Below are 20,548 nucleotides of genomic sequence, written 5' to 3'. Positions count from 1 at the left end.
TTGTTGTAGAGCGTTTAACACAAAATCTGGAGGGGAGAATACTATAGACATCAAGAAAGCTAGTTGATTATTGTCAGTTGATTATTGACAAGTTTTTCCAACACTGTTGATAAACAGGGAAAATMGAAATTGGCCTATAACAGTTAGGATCAGCTTGATCTCCTCCTTTAAATAAAGGATGCACCGTGGCTGCTTTCCAAGTAATGAGAACCTCCCCAGAGAGGAGAGAGATGTTAAAAAGGTCAGAGATAGGCTTGGCGATGATAGGGGTAGCAACCTTAAAAAAGAAAGGGTATAAACCATCTGACCCAGATGTTTTTTTGGGGTCAAGTTTAAGGAGCTCCTTTAGCACCTCGGACTCAGTGACTCCCTGCATGGAGAAACTTTGTAGCGGGGCAGGGGAAAAAGTTGGAGCAGCATCGGGGATAGTCACATTAGAAGGGGTGGGAGATGAAGAAATGTTGGACGGACAAGGAAGCATGGCTGAGTCAAATAGGAAGCCTGACTTAATGAAATGGTGATTAAAGAGCTCAGCCATATGCTCCTTGTCAGTAACAACCACATTATCGACATTAAGGGACATGGGTAGCTGTGAGGAGGGTTWATTCTCCAGGTCTTTAACCGTTTTCCATAACTTCTTGGGGTTAGACCAACAGAGAGAGAACTGCTCCTTAAAGTAACTAACTTTGGTCTTCCGGATCGCCTGAGTGCACTTTTTTCTCATTTGCCTGAACAAGCCAGTCAGCCTAACTATGCGTGCGCTGAGGCTTTCGCCAAATGGTATTCTTGAGGTGGAGTACAGTGCCTTGCAAAAGTATTCATCCCCCTTGGCGTTTTTGCTATTTTGTTGCATTACAACCTGTAATTTAAATCGATTTTTATTTGGATTTCATGTAATGGGACATACACAAAACAAAACTTTTTGGTTAACAGTACAACTGAAAATATTTAAAAAAGGAGGTGCAGGCGTCTTCGACATAGGGGATAAAGCTGATTCTACATCAATTTACAGAGACCAGGTCATGAAGGAAGGCTTGCTCATTAAAGTTTTTTAGCAAGCGTCCATGACAAATCAGGACAGGTCATTTCACTGAGCAGCCATTTCGAACACAGGCTGTAAAACTGTGATCACTAAGGACATTACAGAAAACACCAGACTGATACCTATCAGGATTCTTTGTGAGGATAACAACGAGATTAGCCTTTCCTGGGTGTTTGGAGTCATACCTTGTGGGATTGGTAATAATCTGAGAAAGATTTAGCGAGCCCCATTGCTTTAGGACTTGGTCAGGTGGTTTAAGCATGTCCCAGTTTAGGTCACCTAACAGGACACATTCAGACTTAGTGTAAGGTTCCAGGAGAGAGCTTAGGGCATTTAGAGTACAGGCCGGTGCTGATGGAGGACGATAATACCCAGCAACAGTCAAGAGCTATTTGAAAGTTGAATGATTAAACACAGCAAATCAAACTGTTTGGAGAAAGACTTTGTGGAGACAAGCAAGCACTGAAGGTGTTCCTTGGTAGAAATTGCCAGAGCACAAGTCAGAATTGGGGCTAGCAACAGTAGATGCACCAGGGTGTACATGCACATTTCCAGATATCATCAGCAGTAATACAATCAGGGCACGGCAGAGGACAAGAAGAGCTCTGTAGTGTTGATTTATGACATTTGAATGTGGATTAGATGGCAACAAGATCATATTGTACAGCAATTTCATCAGGTAACATGAATACCACGTCGGKATCCCGAGTGTGGAAACAAACATAGTCTGTCCCACGGTTGGGTAAACAAGCAACTTCATAGTCAACAAAGCACACAGGAGTCATGAGGCAAATAGCATAAAGCACAAGATAAAATATATAATTACTTGGGGCTAGCCAGTCACTCGCCCCAACAGTGCGTGTGCTGGAGACGAGTGAAAGCTCGGGAGAGAGGGGGGAGTGTGGCGGGGGTACCTGTACCAGACAGGTGGAGGCAGGCTAGGGCAGACGGTGAACAGATCGCCAGGTGGAATCCAAGCAGCAGTGCAGCAGGCAATGGGAGTAGGTGTCACAACCACTTGGGAGAAGATTTTTCTGGTTCCTTGTAGAATTTCCCAGCTAGTCTTTGTCCACCGTTTTTTTCCAAGTGGAAAAGGAGGTCATTAGCTAGCTATATCTCTTTAGTGTTGGCAAATTGTCCTTTACAACATCCAAACAAAGTTGTCCTGTGGCTGTTGTATTTTGGAGATTACGGGGAGGATATTTTCTGATGTGATCAAAGCAACAAAATAGTTTGAGGTAATTGACAATTGAAGTGTCCTTGCAGCATATCAGTTCAAAATAGAGATAAATCCAGGGGATACTGTATTGTAAGGACCTCTGCACAGATGGAGGGGGCTTCAAAGGCCTCTGCATTTGGGTAGGGGAGGCTGTGAAACTCTCCTGCCATTGTTGGGCTCAAGGGCTTTGACACCTCTACTTCACACCTGTGCTAATTGATCTAATCTGTCCTAGCAAGCTTGGTAGCCTTAACTTCGCATTCAGTCCTTGTAAAGTCAAATATATAATTTATATTTGTTTTTCTTCTTGCCTTTAAAAGTAACTTCTGACTAAACATTACTCAGTTCCAGGTTAGATGGTGTTTTCAGGTTTCTTGTGCTTCTTTTGCTGGTCGTTGGTTTGCCAGCGCATTCYCTGTATATACAGTGGGGAGAACAAGTATTTGATACACTGCCGATTTTGCAGGTTTTCCTACTTACAAAGCATGTAGAGGTCTGTAATTTRTATCATAGGTAGACTTCAACTGTGAGAGACGGAATCTAAAACAAAAATCCAGAAAATCACATTGTATGATTTTTAAATAATTAATTTGCATTTTATTGCATGACATAAGTATTTGATCACCTACCAACCAGTAAGAATTCAGGCTCTCACAGACCTGTTAGTTTTTCTTTAAGAAGCCCTCCTGTTCTCCACTCATTACCTGTATTAACTGCACCTGTTGAACTCCGTTACTGTATAAAAGACACCTGTCCACACACTCAATCAAACAGATTCCAACCTCTCCACAATGGCCAAGACCAGAGAGCTGTGTAAGGACATCAGGGATAAAATTGTAGACCTGCACAAGGCTGGGATGGGCTACAGGACAATAGGCAAGCAGCTTGGTGAGAAGGAAACAACTGTTGGCGCAATTATTAGAAAAATGGAAGAAGTTCAAGATGACGGTCAATCACCCTCGGTCTGGGGCTCCATGCAAGATTTCACCTCGTGGGGCATCAATGACATGAGGAAGGTGAGGGATCAGCCCAGAACTACACGGCAGGACCTGGTCAATGACCTGAAGAGAGCTGGGACCACAGTCTCAAAGAAACCATTAGTAACACACTACGCCGTCATGGATTAAAATCCTGCAGCGCACGCAAGGTCCCCCTGCTTAAGCCAGTGCATGTCCAGGCCTGTCTGAAGTTTGCCAATGACCATCTGGATGATCCAGAGGAGGAATGGGAGAAGATCATGTGGTCTGATGAGACAAAAATAGAGCTTTTTGGTCTAACTCCACTCACCGTGTTTGGAGGAAGAAGAAGTATGAGTACAACCCCAAGAACACCATCCCAACCGTGAAGCATGGAGGTGGAAACATCATTCTTTGGGATGCTTTTCTGCAAAGGGGACAGGACGACTGCACCGTATTGAGGGGAGATGGATGGGGCCATGTATCGCGAGATCTTGGCCAACAACCTCCTTCCCTCAGTAAGAGCATTGAAGATGGGTCGTGGCTGGGTCTTCCAGCATGACAACGACAGAAGCAACACACGGCCATGGCAACTAAGGAGTGGCTCCGTAAGAAGCATCTCAAGGTCCTGGAGTGGCCTAGCCAGTCCCAGACCTGAACCCAATAGAAAATCTTTGGAGGGAGCTGAACGTCCGTATTGCCCAGCGACAGCCCCGAACCTGAAGGATCTGGAGAAGATCTGTAGGGAGGAGTGGGCCAAATCCCTGCTGCAGTGTGTGCAAACCTAGTCAAGAACTACAGGAAACGTATGATCTCTGTAATTGCAAACAAAGGTTTCTGTACCAAATATTAAGTTCTGCTTTTCTGATGTATCAAATACTTATGTCATGCAATAAAATGCAAATTAATTACTTAAAAATCATACAATGTGATTTTCTGGATTTTTGTTTTAGATTCCGTCTCTTAGTTGAAGTGTACCTATGATAAAAATTACAGACCTCTACATGCTTTGTAAGTAGGAAAACCTGCAAAATCGGCAGTGTATCAAATACTTGTTCTCCCCACTGTACCTAGGAAATAATACTCTTTGGTAGTAGGAATCCTTCCAGGTAATTTTGTCCAAAATTAGGTTGCAGGTTTGGAGTTTTGATTTGAAGGTTGATGTTGTGGAGGGTAGAATCCTGTATATGTCCTTGCAGAAAAACAAAACTTTATCTAGCTCTTTATCCATCTTTCTGTAAAAACATGCTGAAAATGCAGAAGCCCATCTGCTCATTAGCTCTCTCTGAATGTTTTACTCTGTGAAGTTCCACATATTTAAATATATAAACTTGTGGAAATATATAAAAAAGTCATGCTGGACAAGTGTGCCTGCTAAATTACTCAAATGTRATCTACAATCACCACACTTACTCATTTCATGCATTCTGTAATATTGCTATTAGTACTTTGGTTGAGAACAACACCCAACAGTATATCATGTCTGGATATATAATTGAAGTAGGCCAAAAACTGTTTTTTTCTTCTTCAATCCATGCATCAACTGGCTAAACAAACAGAACTTGAAACCTCCAGCAGATAAAGGAGATTGATACAAAAAGATTTTATTTTCACAATATCAAAAGTCAACAGTGAAACCCTACAGAGATTTGTGGATCAATAGGCATCAACAAGCTAGAGAGAAAAAAAAACAGTTGTGTGTAGTGATCCCATTTAACCAGTTACTTTATTTTTGTTTGAGTGTAGGTGCATGCTGAGTAGCATTGAGAACAATGTTTTTGAAAACGGAGAGACAAAACACAAGCAAACTGAAATAGCAAACTGGAGCAAAAATCATTTTTGCAGTTCATCCTTTACACAACAGTTATACAAAAATCTAAGAAAAGAAAAATGTGTAAGAAATTATGCATATGGAAAATTCAACCCAGAAATGGGGTTACTTTCCTATATCTGCAGATTAAAAGATTATCTCATCTCCTTTCAAGTATCCCTCCATCTGTAGGACAATGTTCCCATTTTCAAATGTAAAAATACTACAAGATTAAGGGGAATGGCAAATACCAAACAACTCAATGGCGGCAAGAGGGGATAAGAGAAGTTAATAGGAGGGGAGGAAGAAAAAGGAGAACTCCGTGATGGCCATTTTAAAGAGCTGAAATAACAACAGTCATGGGCACAGTTTCAAACGGACCCAAAGCGGTCACAACTAAACACTTCATGATCTTCCGACCAAGGTCTGGACAGTATCAGCAGTATGGTAATAGCTCCACCTCATCCTCTGACAGGGTAGGTGGATAGAGGGCTAGGTAGAGTTTCTGCCATATTGCTCACACTGACACAGCTCTTTCATCTCTCCAGTGGGTAATCAAGAAGTGTCTAGAGCGGGGTTGGCAACCCTGGTCCTGGAGTGCGGCAGGCACTTCCTGTTTTTGATTAAACTGACCTGGAAGACCAAGTGTGTTGAATTTAGGCAATCACTGAACTGATCAATAAGCTTATTAGCTCAGTGTGGCGCCTTGAGACAATTGTACAGTACCTGCGGCACTCCAGGAACAGGGTTGCCTACCCCTGGTCTAGGAGTCAGTTTGAAACAGAACCGAAGAGATTCAAGACACCAGAACCATCCTAACATAAAGGGCGCGTTCCTCTGCCCAGGCATTGCTGACGCATGCCAGATCTTACAACCCCTGGATAGGTATTTTAAGTATCAGCTAACCACATCAAGTTATAGSAAACGACGCATCAAGTTATAGCAATCGACGACAGTCGATGACGTGGCACGTAACCATTGGTTGATGCACGCAACGTCTAAGCAGGGGAACGCGACCAAAGGCTCCATATTCCCTCCAGGGTGAGAGGTCACAGGAAGTAGTCTGCCACTGGCTTTTTGGAGGGAATGCCCCTGGTTTCCTGCGGAGCGGCTTCAAATATGATGAACTCCCTCTGCAGGTGCTCATCCAGCTCCAAGATGGCCGCCACATTACCACATCTGTTTGTCACAGAGAGAGAGACAGAAGGGGTCAGGAAAAAGAGGTGGTTGCTATTACGACCGAAACATTACGACCGAAACAAGCTAACCAAGCACATGCATACACAGCAGAGTTTGGCCATAAACTCAGCAGTCCAAATACAGAATATGTAGGACGGGAGAAGAAATCGAGACGAGAAGCGAGCAAGAAAAAGATGGAGACAGGACACAGACCTGTAGCAGTAGTTGGGTGCGGACCACACAGTGAGCACGGTCTCATTGAAGTGCCACTTGTATCCCTCCATGACCAGCTGGTGGGCCCTGCAGATCATGTGGATGTCGTTGGCTGCGTTGAACTGGGCCACCACGTCACTGCCAAACAGGTAGCCCGCCCCCCTTGGGCTCACACCCCACCCTGTAGTGTCTGGGAGAGAGAGAAGCAGAGATATTCTGGTTGTTWCTGGAGTCGTCTCATTCCTTTTCGTTGGGGCATAGATGCTAAAATGTGTGACAGAAAGACTTGGAGGAATCTTCACCATCGTGCTTATAGCTACACGTTTTTGGGGCAGAAGGTTATTTAGGGGGTTGTTTCTGGACAGTATCAGTAGCTTACCTTCTGGGTCAGACCACAGCAGGTCACACATGGGGCCGTCGTGAGGCACTTCCTGCTTCCTGTCGATAGTTCTGATTTGGTCCAGAGTTTGAATAGATGGAGAAAGGCCGCCGTGCACACAGAATATCTACACAAAGAGAGAGTAAGAATCTACACTGAACAAAAATATAAAACACAACATGTAAAGTGTTGGTCCCATGTTCCCTGAGCTGAAATAAAAGACCCCTGACATTTTTCATACGCACAAAAAGCTTATTTCTCTCAAGTTTTGTGCACAACTTTAGTGAGCATTTCTCCTTTGCCAAGATGATATGCCACACCTGTCAGGTGGATGGATTAAGAAGCTGATTAAACTGCATGATCATTAAACAGGTGCACCTTGCGCTGGGGACAATAAAAGGCCACCCTAAAATGTGCAGTTTTGTCACACAATCCCACAGATGTCAAGTTGAGGGACCGTGCAATTGGCATGCTGACTGCAGGAATGTCCACCAGAGCAGTTGCCAGAGAATTTAATGTTAATTTCTCTACCATAAGCCATCTCCAACATCTAGAAAATTTGGCAATACATCCAACAGGCCTCACAACCGCCGACCACGTGTATGGCGTCGTGTGGCGAGCAGTTTGCCGACGTCAACATTTTGAACAGAGTGCCCCATGGTGGCGGTAGGGTTAAGGAATAGGCAGGCATAAGCTATGGACAACGAACACAATAMAATTTTTAAATCGATGGCAATTTGAATGCACAGAGATGCCGTGACAAGATCCTGAGGACCATTGTTGTGCCATTCATCCGCAGTCATCACCTCATGTTTCAGCATGATAATGCACGGCCCCATGTCGCAAGGATCTGTACACAATTCCTGGAAGCTGAAAATATCCTAGTTTTTTCATGGCCTACATCCTCAGAGATGTCACTCATTGAACATGTTTGGGATGCTCTGGATCAACGTGTATGACAGTGTGTTCCAGTTCCTGCCAATATCCAGCAACTTCACATAGCCATTGAAGAGGAGTCAGACAACATTTCACAGGCCACAATCAACAGCCTGATCAACTCTATGCGAAGGAGATGTGTTGCACTGCATGAGGCAAAAAAAAAAAATGTCAACATATCTGTGAGCAACAGATGCATATCTTTATTCCCAGTCATGTGAAATCCATAGATTAGGGCCTAATGAATTTATTTCAATTGACTGACTATATGAACTGTAACTCAGTAAAATCTTTAGAATTGTTGCATGTTYTGTTTATATTGTTGTTCAGTCTAGTTAAGGCCTTACACAATCCAACTCCAGAAACAGGTTTCTTTAAAAACATTATTCTTCATACAGCAGCAAAACATGTTTGAACCGATGAGTGCGATTGCGATCGTTACTTGCATTAATTACAGAGTTAACAATTACAGAGGAAAACTAGAGKTAGCAGGAAAGATATAAAGAGGGGAGATTGTAGCGAGTCGTGCTGTTTCAGTGAGACCTAGATATTTAGTGAGACTAGCCATRTAACCATGACAATCTAGCCTGGTCCCAGATCTATTTTTGCTGTATTGTCAACTCCTATGTTCATTGTCACATCCCTACATGGCATGACCATAGGAGTTGGTAAGARGSCACAAATAACAATCAGAGAGAAGCAGAGAAATATGACTGAAGGGGCGCACCTTGCCGTCGATGATGGCAGAGAGGGACAGGTAATCAAAGATCTCGGTGCAGTATCTCCAAACAGTGACCGAGCCGTACTTTCGGAGGCACTCGTCATAGAAGCCGTAGACCTGTGTGATCTGCCGTGACTCATGGTTCCCTCGGATCAGAGTGATCCTGTCTGGATACCGCACCTGTGGGAGGAGGAGGGGGGAGGTTACTTGTTAGAATGGGTCCTTCAGAGGGACCCTACTGGCTAAAAAGCAAATGAGAGGGGTGGTAGGTCCAACTTTGACCCATAGAGAGCTTAGGTTAGTAGTAGGGCTAGACACAAAGGGCACACATCGCACAGTACAATGAAGAAGTACACAAAAATGTCCAATCATTGCATTTCCTGAATTTACATAAGTTTAAATTGAATTAACCCCCACCTTGCATAGCATTAGAAACACTACTACAGAGGGGGTAAAAGAGGGTCAGAAGAATAAAAACAATTGAATAGCTTTGATTTGGCTTCTCTCGAGTACCTTGAGTGCTAGCAGCAGCAGGAACGTCTCAACACTGTAGAAGCCTCGGTCCACAAAGTCACCCATGAAGAGATAGTTTGTCTCCGGAACATCACCCCCAACCTTGCACACACGCAATCGAAGTGTTAAATAATGACACAGCAAAAATGGCACAGTAGAATATGACATGACAATATGACAAATTACATAGAGTTTATGGCATTATGAAGCAAAATGGTGCATATGTTGAGTTTGGAACTGTACACACACACCGCACAGAGCAGCACTCAGAAATCATACAGATGAAATGCAGGAAATGCACACAAAAGAAGACTGAACTTACTCTAAACAACTCCTTCAGGTCATAAAACTGTCCATGGATATCCCCACACACCTGTGATAGAAAAGGAGAATTGTAGGGAATTAAAGGGAAACAATTCAGGAAGTAAAGCTGAGCAAACATGTATTTAATCCACTAATACTAAACATGTGCTTGTAACATAGAAAAATCTATATTTTTTGTATTTTGATCTTGAACAACGTTTATTAGAGGTKAGGGTAGCGCTATCTTGAATTGCCATGGTAACGCCGATGTGTCATTGCATTGGTAGGAGTGAGCAAATTGTGAGTTTTGGCACAGACTGCAAGTGAATGCTGCCACCGGGAATTTCTTCGCCTCTACTGGATTGCGATCAGGACAACAATATTGAGGAATGAAACTGTATACAATTCCTTTTGATGTAATGATATGTACACTTGAGTATTTTTTCAGTTGATGAGTCGGTGAAATGAAATTGCCAAGCCGAGTAGACAATCAGCCAAAATGAGGCAAAGTAGCTAACTAGCTAGCCAGTCTACTTGATTGAGCTCAACTTGTCTTTATGTAAATATTTCATTGATAACTACAAAACTAAAATACTCCTATTGACACTTTGAAGAGCATTTGTCATTATGTATGAGCTAGACCTAGCTAACACAAACTGGCTAATGATTAAGTTAGAAATGAAGAAGTGCTGCATGGTATACCGGTACCAAAACATCATGATACTTATGGATACCAACATTTTCGAATACCATAGTGCCGTTTCATATGATACTACCTGTGTTATGTGTTAATAACATTTAGACTACGGGGGGGGGGTTGAAGAATGCTTTGCATGGCTAAACAAGGAGTTTTSTAGCTTAAGTACATGTTCATTAAAAGTAGTTAAACCTACGCCCCAGTTTGTCATTATACAAGGAACAAACATAAACCTACCAACATTTTCGGCCCTACCGATCTAAAAGAACCCATTGGCACCTGTAATTTCAACAKCAACAAAAAGAAAAGTAGCCTCCCGGGTGGCGCAGTGGTCTAAGGCACTGCATCGCAGTGCTAGCTGTGRCACCAGAGACTCTGGGTTTGAGCCCAGGCTCGAAGGAGTCCGGGAGGTCCATGGGACGACGCACAATTGGCTTAGCGTTGTCCGGGTTAGGGAGGGTTTGGCCGGTAGGGATATCCTTGTCATCGCACACTAGCGACTCCTGTGGCGGGCCGGGCGCAGTGCATGCTGATCAGGTCGCTAGGTGTACAGTGTTTTCTCCGACACATTGGTGCGGCTGGCTTCCGGGTTGGATACGCGCTGTGTTAAGAAGCAGTGCGGCTTGGTTGGGTTGTGTTTCGGAGGACGCATGACTCTCGACCTTCGTCTCTCCCGAGCCCGTATGGGAGTTGTAGCGATGAGACAAGACAGTAACTACAAACAATTGGATACTACAAAATTGGGGAGAAAGTGGGTATTTTTTTAATTACAAATAAAAAATGTAAGCAACAGCATCTAGTCTCTTGTAAGCACCGGTCCAATAATGTCCCCTTCACTTCAATGCGCATATCACGTGGCAGCAGTAATCCGCCCGCCGAATCCCATTCCAGCAATCACTCACCAGCTTCTCTCTATCCTCTCTTCCTGCGCATATGTTCCTCAGTTTTTGAAATAAAATGTAGCCCTGATGGCGAGGGTAGATGCAGACACTGATCAGTCTTCTGTTGTTACATTTGATACATTGGAGCAGTGCGCAGAGCAAGCAAAGTTGATAGGGCTACATTCTATATAATTTCATTCCTGGTATAACCAAGACAAGAAGGCCAGTCTGATAGGCTTTGCAAGTTCGCTGTCACGCAGCAGTGCCAGAGGAAAAACAGCTTCGCGACAGTCATACTTGCAGCTTTACAGCAAAGAAAATGACTTGTCACTAGCTCAAAGGGTGAAAAAATATGACTCACATTACTGGAGCAACCTTTTTCTTCCTGTGCGATTTCGAACGCATTTGATATTTCACAAACCATGTGGCGGGCTGTTTTAAACTAATCCCGGGCCGCTAATCATTGTTTTGATGAACAACGTTCACTCATGTCACCTAGCTGGCTAACAACCTGGTAACTTGACAGTAAGTCTTGGCAAATTTGATTAGCACAGGGTCTGCTACTCATGAGATGTGCTTCAAAAGGTAGGATTAAAATAGGCCTAATGGAAGTCTAAACTATCAAAAATCTCTTTCTGGTGCTCCTTACATTCTGTTTGGTGCCTAARGTTTTTAAAGTTGGGAGCAGTGTGTATGTGTTTCTGGGAGAGAGTTGTGTGTTTATGAGGGAGACTGAGAACGTGTGTGAGGGAGGGAGAGTGTGTGTCTTAATTGAAGAGTAAAGGTTTCATGCAGTGTTTTCCCCTTACTGCCACAATGACATGCAGACCATTATGCATGTATATTCCTTCCTCCCATCCCTCCAGCCAAATCACAGGCAGGCCTTTGCAAATATGAGCAAATTAGTCATTCTACGCAGTATTCTATTCTACAGTGAACAGTGTGAAGTAAATTCAATATGTTGTATTGCGTAGAAGTGTGAATATCAGTGACACATTTTTTGTGTAGCACATGCGCATAGCGTTTAGAAAACGGGAACAAGTGCCGGGAATGGGGCGAACAGGACACTGGGCCACTGAATCCCCCGGTATCGTGGCAAAACTAATATGTAGCTAGCTGGCAAGGCAGGCAGGCAGAAGAGAGGGCTGCTGCAGGATTGCTATTTACCAGTAAAATGTATGATCCCCATATAGCTAACTACATAGCTAGATAAGTGTATTTTTATCTGTGATGCTATGATTCCTAAAAATGGTAAGCCTGCTGGCTGTTGATTCCAAGAATGAATGTACCCTTAGCCTGAAGCCTATCCCTGATGATGGCTAGCTTTAATGACTTTTGAAAGCACAGGCTGGTAGTCAGATGGTAACTAAATCATCCTGGTCTAACTGGTTTGTGACTTACAGGCATAAATTATCATATTATTTCTCTAAAAGTCCAATCAAATCAAATGTTATTGGTCACATACACGTGATTAGCAGATGTTATTGCGGGTGTAGCGAAATGCTTGTGCTTCTAGCTCTGACAGTGCAGTAATATGTAACAAGTTATATCTAAAAAATTACACAACATATACCAAATACACACAAATCTAGGTAGGAATGAACTAAGACTATATACATATGGACGAGCGAGGTCCGAGCAGAACGGACTAAGATACAGTAGAATAGTATAGAATACAGTATATACATATGAGATGAGTAATGCCAGATATGTAAACCTTATTAAAGTGACTAGTGTTCCATTCCTTAAAGTGGCCAGTGATTTATAGTCTATACCTATAGGCAGCAGCCTCTAATGTGCTAGTGATGGCTGTTTAACAGACTGATGGCCTTGAGATATAAGCTGTTTTTCAGTCTCTCAGTCACAGCTTTGATGCACCTGTACTGACCACGCCTTCTGGATGGTAGTGGGGTGAACAGGCAGTGGCTCGGGTGGTTATTGTCCTTGTTGATCTTTTTGGCCTTGCTGTGACATCCTGTGCTGTAGGTGTCCTGGAGGGCGGGTAGTTTTCCCCGGTAATGTATCAGGAAGACCGCACCACCCTCTGGAGAGCTTTGCGGTTGTGGGCAGTTGCCGTACCAGGCTGTGATACAGCCGGACAGAATGATTTCAATTGTGCATCTGTAAAYGTTTGAGGGTTTTAGTTGACAAGCCACATTTCTTTAGCCTCCTGAGGTTGAAGAGGCTCTGTTTCACCTTCTTCACTACACTGCCTGTGTGGGTGGTCCATTTCAGTTTGTCAGTGATGTGTTCGCCAAGGAACTTGAAGCTTTCCACGTTCTCCACTGCGGTCCCGTCGATGTAGATAGCAAAGGGTGCACCCTCTGAAGTCCACGACCATCTCCTTTGTTTTGTTGACGTTGAGTGAGAGGTTGTTTTCCAGGCACCACACTCCCAGAGCCCTCACCCTAGGCTGTCTCGTCATCGTTGGTAATCAAGCCTACTACTGTTGTGTCGTCTGCAAACTTGATTGAGTTGGAGGCGTGCTTGGCCATGCAGTCATGGGTGAACAGTAAGTTCAGGATGGGGCTGAGCACGCACCCTTGTGGGGCCGCAGAGTTGAGGATCAGCGGAGTAGAGGTGATGTTTCCTACCTTCACCACCTGGGGTCGGCCCATCATGGAAGTCCAGGATTCAGTTGCACAGGGCGACTCCACTTTGTCTCTATACTGACGTTTTGCCTGTTTGATTTCCTTGCGGAGTGAATAACTACACTGCTTATATTCTTCCATATTCCCATCCCGCGAATGCTACCATCTATCCACGGTTTCTGGTTAGGGTAGGTTTTAATAGTCACACTGGGTACTATATCTCCTATACACTTCCTCCTAAACTCAGTCACCGTATCCGTGTATGGGTCTTGAATTTTTTACGCAAGCTGCCCGGAAAATATCCCAGTCCGCGTGATCAAAACACTCCTGAAGCGTGGATTCCGATTGGTCAGACCAGCGTTGAATAGTGCGAAGCACAGGTCCTTCCTGTTTGAGTTTCTGCCTATAGGYCGGGACGAGCAAGATGGAGTTGTGGTCAGATTTGCCGAAAGGCGGACAGGGGAGGGCCTTGTAAGCATTCCGGAAGTTTGAATAGCAATGGTCGAGAGTCTTAGCAGCGCGAGTAGTACAGTCGATATGTTGACAGAACTTCGACATTCGAGTCCACAGATTTGCTTTGTTAAAATCCCCAGCTACAATAAATGCAGCCTSAGGATATGTGGTTTCCAGCTTGCATAAAGTCCAGTGAAGTTCCTTGAGGGCCGTCCAGGTAACTGCTTGAGGTGGGCTGTAAACGGCCGTGGCGATGTCGGAGGAGAATTCTCTTGGGAGATAATATGGTCTGCATTTAATTGTTAGGTATTTTAGGTCGGGTGAACAAAAGGACTTGAGTTCCTGTATGTTTCTAGAATTACACCATGAGTCGTTAATCATGAAAAACACCCTTCTGTTTCCCGGAGAGATATTTATTCCTGTCTGCGCGATGTACTGAGAATCCTGCTGGCTTTACCGGCTCCGACAGAGTATCCCAAGAGAGCCATGTTTCTGTGAAACAAAGTATGTTACACGCCCCGATGTCTCTCTGGAAAGAAATCCTTGCTCTAAGCTCATCAACTTTGTTATTGCGAAGTCTAAGCCTTTCGAGGGAGGTTCTAAGCCAACATATGGAATTGTTTAAAGATGGTCATACCATGGATCATTTAGATATTTTATTTTAGGACCCCTGTAGGCATCAGAAAATATAAAATATTGAATTTGGCTTTTGCTACTATAGCTCATTAAAACGCATTGAATAACACATTCATAAATGGCAAAACAGACAGTCAAAAAATAAATCATAAGGAATAAGGTTTTGAAGTGTCTGTCATATYTAGGAGATAAGCTCAAGAAATATATTATGTGGGTTGAATGCTGTAACACAGAATAAAACAATTAATACAAGTCCCATGATGGTAATGACTGCCCATTACTGCTTATTAACCATTTATTTACATTAATAAAATATTTGTTTTTTTTGATGAGTTTATTATTTCATTCCAAGTCATCATTTCATATAGAGCTGCTGCCTATGCGGTSTGACAAAATCACTATTTTAGTAGTTTTTCAAAGTAAATAAGGCATATACTTTTATGACTGCTGAATACCAACTATCAATCCCTTAGATCATGTATTTTCAGGCTCGCGAAGCAACTGCTTTCTATCTCTCTCCATCCTGTGTTCTCTCTTCTCCCCCTCTCAGGGTCTTGCGCCGCATAGACCGGACAAGTTTAAGTGGGCGTGCAATGGATTATGGTCATTGTAGTTAACTACCACGTTTTCTGTGCTTYACTATGTAGAATATTGGCCTGTTGGAAACTACAACTCCCTACTACATCAGTGTTCAGGCTTGATCTGATATATCTACAGAAACTYCACATCGAGCTTWCAGAAAAACGAGTCTCCCCTTTCCATAATGGGGTCATACTAGTTTGTAGCCCAAACAGTTTGGATGCTACAGATAGAAGTTGGCATATCAGCGGTACTGACTTCAGACGAGTCCGTGTGGCTTCTGGTGGTCGTAGAGCAAAACAGTGAACACCACTGGGCTCCTGAGTCTCTCATCTTTCCATTTTTCAAACCCGTTTGGACGCTACAGACGTTTTCATGAGAAGAGATGGGATGTCTCCTGTTCTGACAAACAGCGCTGTAGCTCTGCCACTTTCCACCGTAGATGTGGAAGGCCGACAGGCGGATGCGGTGGATTGAGACGCATCTTATATAGCTTAAACGGAATGATTTTGATGGGAATTTGTGTATTTTGTTAGATTGACTCACAGGRGCATCAATAGATTTAAGGATTATGGACTATCAGATATGAAATTATGTTACATGTTTGCTCAAAACCTTTGGATAAAAAAATGTAACTGTCGCCTTGCAAGCCGATTGATAACTTCTTGTACAACTCCCTTCCATTCATTGTTCCATTTTTTATGTGCTGAAGGGTCATCATTACTTGGGGAAGATGAGGACGAGATTGAAATGGACGAGCAGGAGGAAGTTTGAGCCACCACGTGATACTGCTGCCTCTGCCAAGTTTTTTGACTGGAAGGTAACTGTCAATGATTATTGTTATGTACTATTAGGCCTATATATAAACTAGTTTTTTTTGTTTTTTTTTTAAACACTCACTCTCTATATGACACTGGGGTGCACTGTCAGCTCTCAGACCTTTGTGTTGAGGACGACACTATAGACATGTCACCTGTGCAACAGGCAGTCAATAGTTGAACCCAKAGTAACAAGGACAGGCAGGGGCTGAAGAGACTGGACAACATGCTGCAAACAGTGCTGAGGGACAATCACACCCTCGCAGGACAGATACATAGATATACATACCATATATACTTAGGTACTAGTGAAGGGACTTCTGGTCTTCACCCAATAGCTTAGATTGTCACTGGTCATTTCCCCTTTCTTGCATGCTTTTAATTTGTTCCCATTTTGACTCTTCGTGTATTAGGCTATAGGCCTAGTGGAATGTTTGTAAGAAGAAATTTAAGTTGTAAAAGCAAATTGTTATTATATGCCTAATTCTTATAATATTTTGCAATTCCAGTAAAATTTTGATGACAATATCCCAAAGATGAATGTTGTATATAATGTTATGGTTATGATAGCATGATGTAACTTGCACTTTGTTTTCAGGGTGGAATGAGATCATGTATTCCCTTAACTTTATGGAAAGATTTATATTTCTTATGTATGCGTCTTTCCTTATCAAATGTAAGACTAAATGCCATTTGTAATATGTTTTGGTGCATATATGCATTTACTATACTATCCAAATAAGAAAGTGTCAACACCAGAACATTCCATAAAATTCTAGAAAGATTCCACCGGTCTTTAAAACAGCTGTAACTCATTCACAGTTAAAAGGTATTTCTATTCTGATTTCAGACTATCAATCCTTACAAAACAAGGAAGACTCAATATACTCTAAGTGTTTCTTTATCTTCATTAGGAAGTTGTGTAAATTGCAGTTGTTTGGGAAAAAAAGTGTATGCCACATTTTCACAGGTGTTTTTTCTTGACTGATTACCATTTGATTTACGTCATATCATTTGAAAGGGCTGTTTCTCAGCTTTCAAAATATGTATCATGTTTTCATAATGGTTTGACACCAGCAAAGTATGGCTCATTTAGGTATGCATGATCTCAGTAAATTCAGGAATTTCAAAAAACTCCTACCGATGATGCAAAAATGCCAATATGGCGATTTACAATTAAGTCTGGTTTACAGTCTGTCTATCGACATGTCTGTAGACAATTGTCTTAGCAACATCATGAACATTCTATCGTCGTCCGACATCAAACTTTATACTTATGAAAAAGTATAAACCTATAACAGCCTCTGCATGACATCAGCACCCCAGTGCTCCAAATAYCATACTTTCTCTATTTTAACARCAATAAAACCCATCCGTTTAAAAATGAATTCAGTAAATGTCAACCTAGCAAGCCAGGCAACTAAAATATATTTTCTAAACAATGTTTTGGTTCGTTGTCTAGCCAGTTCAAATAATGACCAGAGTATAGCTGACAACATCTAAACTTTAGTTACTTGTTATCCATTATTACAGGAAAGTAAACCAACATAATTATTTACAAGGTAATGGCAAGCTTACAGAAAATAGCTTAGTGCCATAGTGTGACAAAATAAAAGTAGGTCATTCTGAGAATTTTTGAACTGCATCATAGGAGGATTTGGTCTGGGTACTGTGACAGTCGCAGTGAAGTAAACTTTTTTCACATCTGTGCGACAAGGAAAGTGACAGTCGCAGCGACGGTCTACAGACATTCGACCTGAGTATAAATCAAATGTTGTTTTGACCAGTGACACTGGTCGCATTCTAATTGCCTACAAACACGTCATTAGACCAAGTATGAACTAGACTTTACAGTTAACTGGTGTTCTAAAGCCTAGTGTTTCCATTCCCCCTTAATGTATTCAGCCATCCAACATTACATGTAACATGAGTGCTCAGATTGGGAAGTGCAAATAATGGCAGTCTAGGCAAATCTACAAAGTAATCAAGATGTCTTCTATTCTGAAAATACTCACAGTAACTGGAGAATCCACCCTCTGTACGTTACTCTCCTCTACCAGAATCTCCCTGTAACACAAACACAAGCAGACGACAGGCTTAGTGATGAAGATTTAGATAGTATCAGAAATGTTAAAGTAATACAGCCTTTGTGTTTAATTACCTGGCCTTGGCACACAGTGCTTTGACTTCATTTTCCTTGATGAGTTCACAACGCCTAAGTTGTTCTATCTGTCTGTCCAGATCACTGATGTCCCCCATTGTCACACACATATGGAGCGAGAGGCTCACGCAAAATCCTCACTCTGGGGTCTGGAGGAGACACCTACAGGGCCTCGCAAACACAGTGTTTATTCTTCACACAGTCACCCTGGTCCGAACACACACACTCTCGCTGTTCAGGCAGTTCTAGTCACAAAGAGAGCGGCAGATTGGAGCAGTAGAGGGATCTATGGAAGAGTAAGAGATTACATTTTTTAGAGCATGGTAACATGTAGACATTGTTATACGTCTGTTCTGTTCAGTGTGAGGGCTTCAAACAGTGGAAACCCCAATAAACTAACTAGCGTAATAGTTAGCGTTACTAGCGAAGTTTGCGAGTTAGTTAGCATGAAGTGAGTTAAACATTAACATAATAACGTTAGTTAATTGGTAACGTTAGCTCAGTCAGCTAGTTGGCTGGTCTTTTCATTAAGGTTGGTATTATGGTTATATTTGTGTTCATATTTAATACTCAGATAGTTCTCTTTTCTACCACGAACTGCGTTGTTAGGATTAGCTAACCAGTTAGCTAACAATCTTGGCCTGTTTATCAGGTACTTACGAAATGCTAACGTTGCTTAGCTAGCCAATTTAGCTTGCTAGCTAGCTGTTACCAATGTTTTCTAGTCGAAACGGCGTAATCCAAAACTAACATAAATACCTTTGAATATTGTGGAAGAAGAACTCGAGATACATACATATAGCTGTTTTATTCCACGTAAAAGCAATTTTTTTCCGCTCCAAAAGGGTTATTATCTTTTTTCACCGGTTCACCAAACCACAGCCGGACGGGCTCTGTCTGCAACTTCCGCTTTCGGGGACGCGCATTTCGCAGTCATGAAACGGGAGGGGAATTTTTCAGGTTTTAAGCAAATTTCCGACAATTCTACATTTTGACATGACTAATGCCGTGTTCTTATGCTGAAACATAACAAAATTAATGGTGTCCTGACTGTCTACACATATTTTCTACATACTTTCTATTTGGTTTTAGTCGTTTAAGTTGCCACTGAAATAGTTTTTCCAATCCTGAAAATGTCAAATAATAACAATATGAATTTGCTATCCACAAACAATTTCATCCCCATTGATGTKTATGAACCCTTGATTGCTTTTTCTATGTATTGGCAAATGAGAGGCGTTGAAGCCATTGGCACTCCCCAGAAGGAATGGATGGAATTCTACAGTATTTAAATTTCATGTTTTAAGGACAATATTACATGTATTTAAGTATTTTTTGTTGTTGTAGTGCGGACACTAACATTAGTACTTAAAAAAAAAAAATATATATATATACCCTTTTCTAAGAGATTCAAAATTTCTCTCAGGTGCATCCTGTTTCCATTTGTCATCCTTGAGATGTTTCTACAACTTGATTGGAGTACACCTGTGGTAAATTCAATTGATTGGACATGATTTGGAAAGGCTCACACCTGTCTATTGTAGGGGCTGAATCAGAATTAGTTAGGTAACATAGATAAATAAGATGTTTTATTTACATAATATGCTTATGTGAGATACTTGTCATTAGAATGTCTCCTTTTGGACTATACTGTTGGCAGTTGCACTTTTCCCTTCTCTGCTAGGGAAAAGTCACTTGGGGCCCAGAGAGGTGAGAGGTCAGGCTTGTCTTTTACATGTCTGGTAATATGCAGAATATCAGAAAGGAAGAGGTCAGAATGGAACATTGTCTTCATATGTGAATGTATCTGTTAAACCATGTGAAGGGATGATTAAGGGGGAACCAATTATCTCTTGGCTCCACAATGTCTGTACGCCAGTCACTCCCTCCTTTTCCCATCGGGGGGAGGAGTATGGCAGTGTCTGGAACCATTGTATGTCCCCTCTGATGTTGCATTAATCTTGAGATAGTATATGACCTAGAAGTCACTCCCCTCAGTGAGCTTGTCCAGGAGTGGGGAGAAGAGGGGGTGTATCTTGGCTATAAAATATGTTGGTATTCTCTTATAGGCACTCTCAGAATTCATTTATAGACACTGAATTGATCTGTCAAAAGGCTATGGTGAAGCTCATATAATTAAAGATGAAGTTTAAGTATAACTCTGACTTGTGGGTGGTTTATAACTCTCCTCATTTAGTAATACAGGAAACTACCACAACACTATATAAGGTCCCACAGTTGACAGTGCATGTCAGAGCAAAAACCAAGCCATGAGGTCAAAGGAATTGTTCGTAGAGCTCAGACAGGATTGTGTTGAGGCACAGATCTGGGGAAGGGTACCAAAAAAATTCTGACGCATTGAAGGTCTTCAAGAACATAGTAGCCTCCATCATTCTTAAATGGAAGTTTGGACCCACCAAGACTCATCTTAAAACTGTCTGCCCTGCCAAACTGTGCAAGC

At 42.2% G+C, this 20,548-nt stretch overlaps 1 protein-coding gene across 2 annotated transcripts; it reads right to left on the bottom strand.

Annotated features, from left to right (window-relative positions):
• Positions 1-4,796: 4,796 nt before the first annotated feature.
• On the bottom strand, positions 4,797-19,012 carry LOC111982020 (serine/threonine-protein phosphatase 4 catalytic subunit B). 2 transcript variants are annotated; one of them, XM_024013542.2, is made up of 9 exons: positions 18,847-19,012; positions 18,088-18,373; positions 17,942-17,993; positions 9,291-9,341; positions 8,969-9,070; positions 8,462-8,635; positions 6,799-6,925; positions 6,420-6,609; positions 4,797-6,206 (listed from the first exon to the last, which is right to left on the bottom strand). In XM_024013542.2, exons 2-9 carry the CDS (start codon positions 18,195-18,197, stop codon positions 6,077-6,079), a joined length of 936 nt encoding a protein of 311 aa, XP_023869310.1. In that variant the 5' UTR covers positions 18,198-18,373; positions 18,847-19,012; the 3' UTR covers positions 4,797-6,076. The 2 variants fall into 2 exon arrangements, with proteins under 2 accessions (XP_023869310.1, XP_023869311.1); XM_024013543.2 differs by having other exon boundaries at positions 18,884-19,012.
• Between the last annotated feature and the right edge of the window lie 1,536 nt (positions 19,013-20,548).

The sequence above is a fragment of the Salvelinus sp. IW2-2015 genome, linkage group LG20, assembly GCF_002910315.2.
Source record: "Salvelinus sp. IW2-2015 linkage group LG20, ASM291031v2, whole genome shotgun sequence".
NCBI lineage: Eukaryota > Metazoa > Chordata > Actinopteri > Salmoniformes > Salmonidae > Salvelinus > Salvelinus sp. IW2-2015.
The sequence above is the reverse complement of the archived record's forward strand: the minus strand, read 5'-3'. Positions and strand labels throughout refer to the sequence as shown.

Bases quoted from the DNA above. Each gene is read 5' to 3' on its own strand.
- LOC111982020 (XM_024013542.2), bottom strand. From the start codon at position 18,197: ATGTGTGTGACAATGGGGGACATCAGTGATCTGGACAGACAGATAGAA. The intron at 9,071-9,290 runs GTAAGTTCAGTC...CGTGTGTGCAAG, and splicing joins ACCTGAAGGAGTTGTTTAGA to GTTGGGGGTGATGTTCCGGA. The intron at 8,636-8,968 runs GTACTCGAGAGA...CTCCTCCCACAG, and splicing joins TGCTGCTGCTAGCACTCAAG to GTGCGGTATCCAGACAGGAT.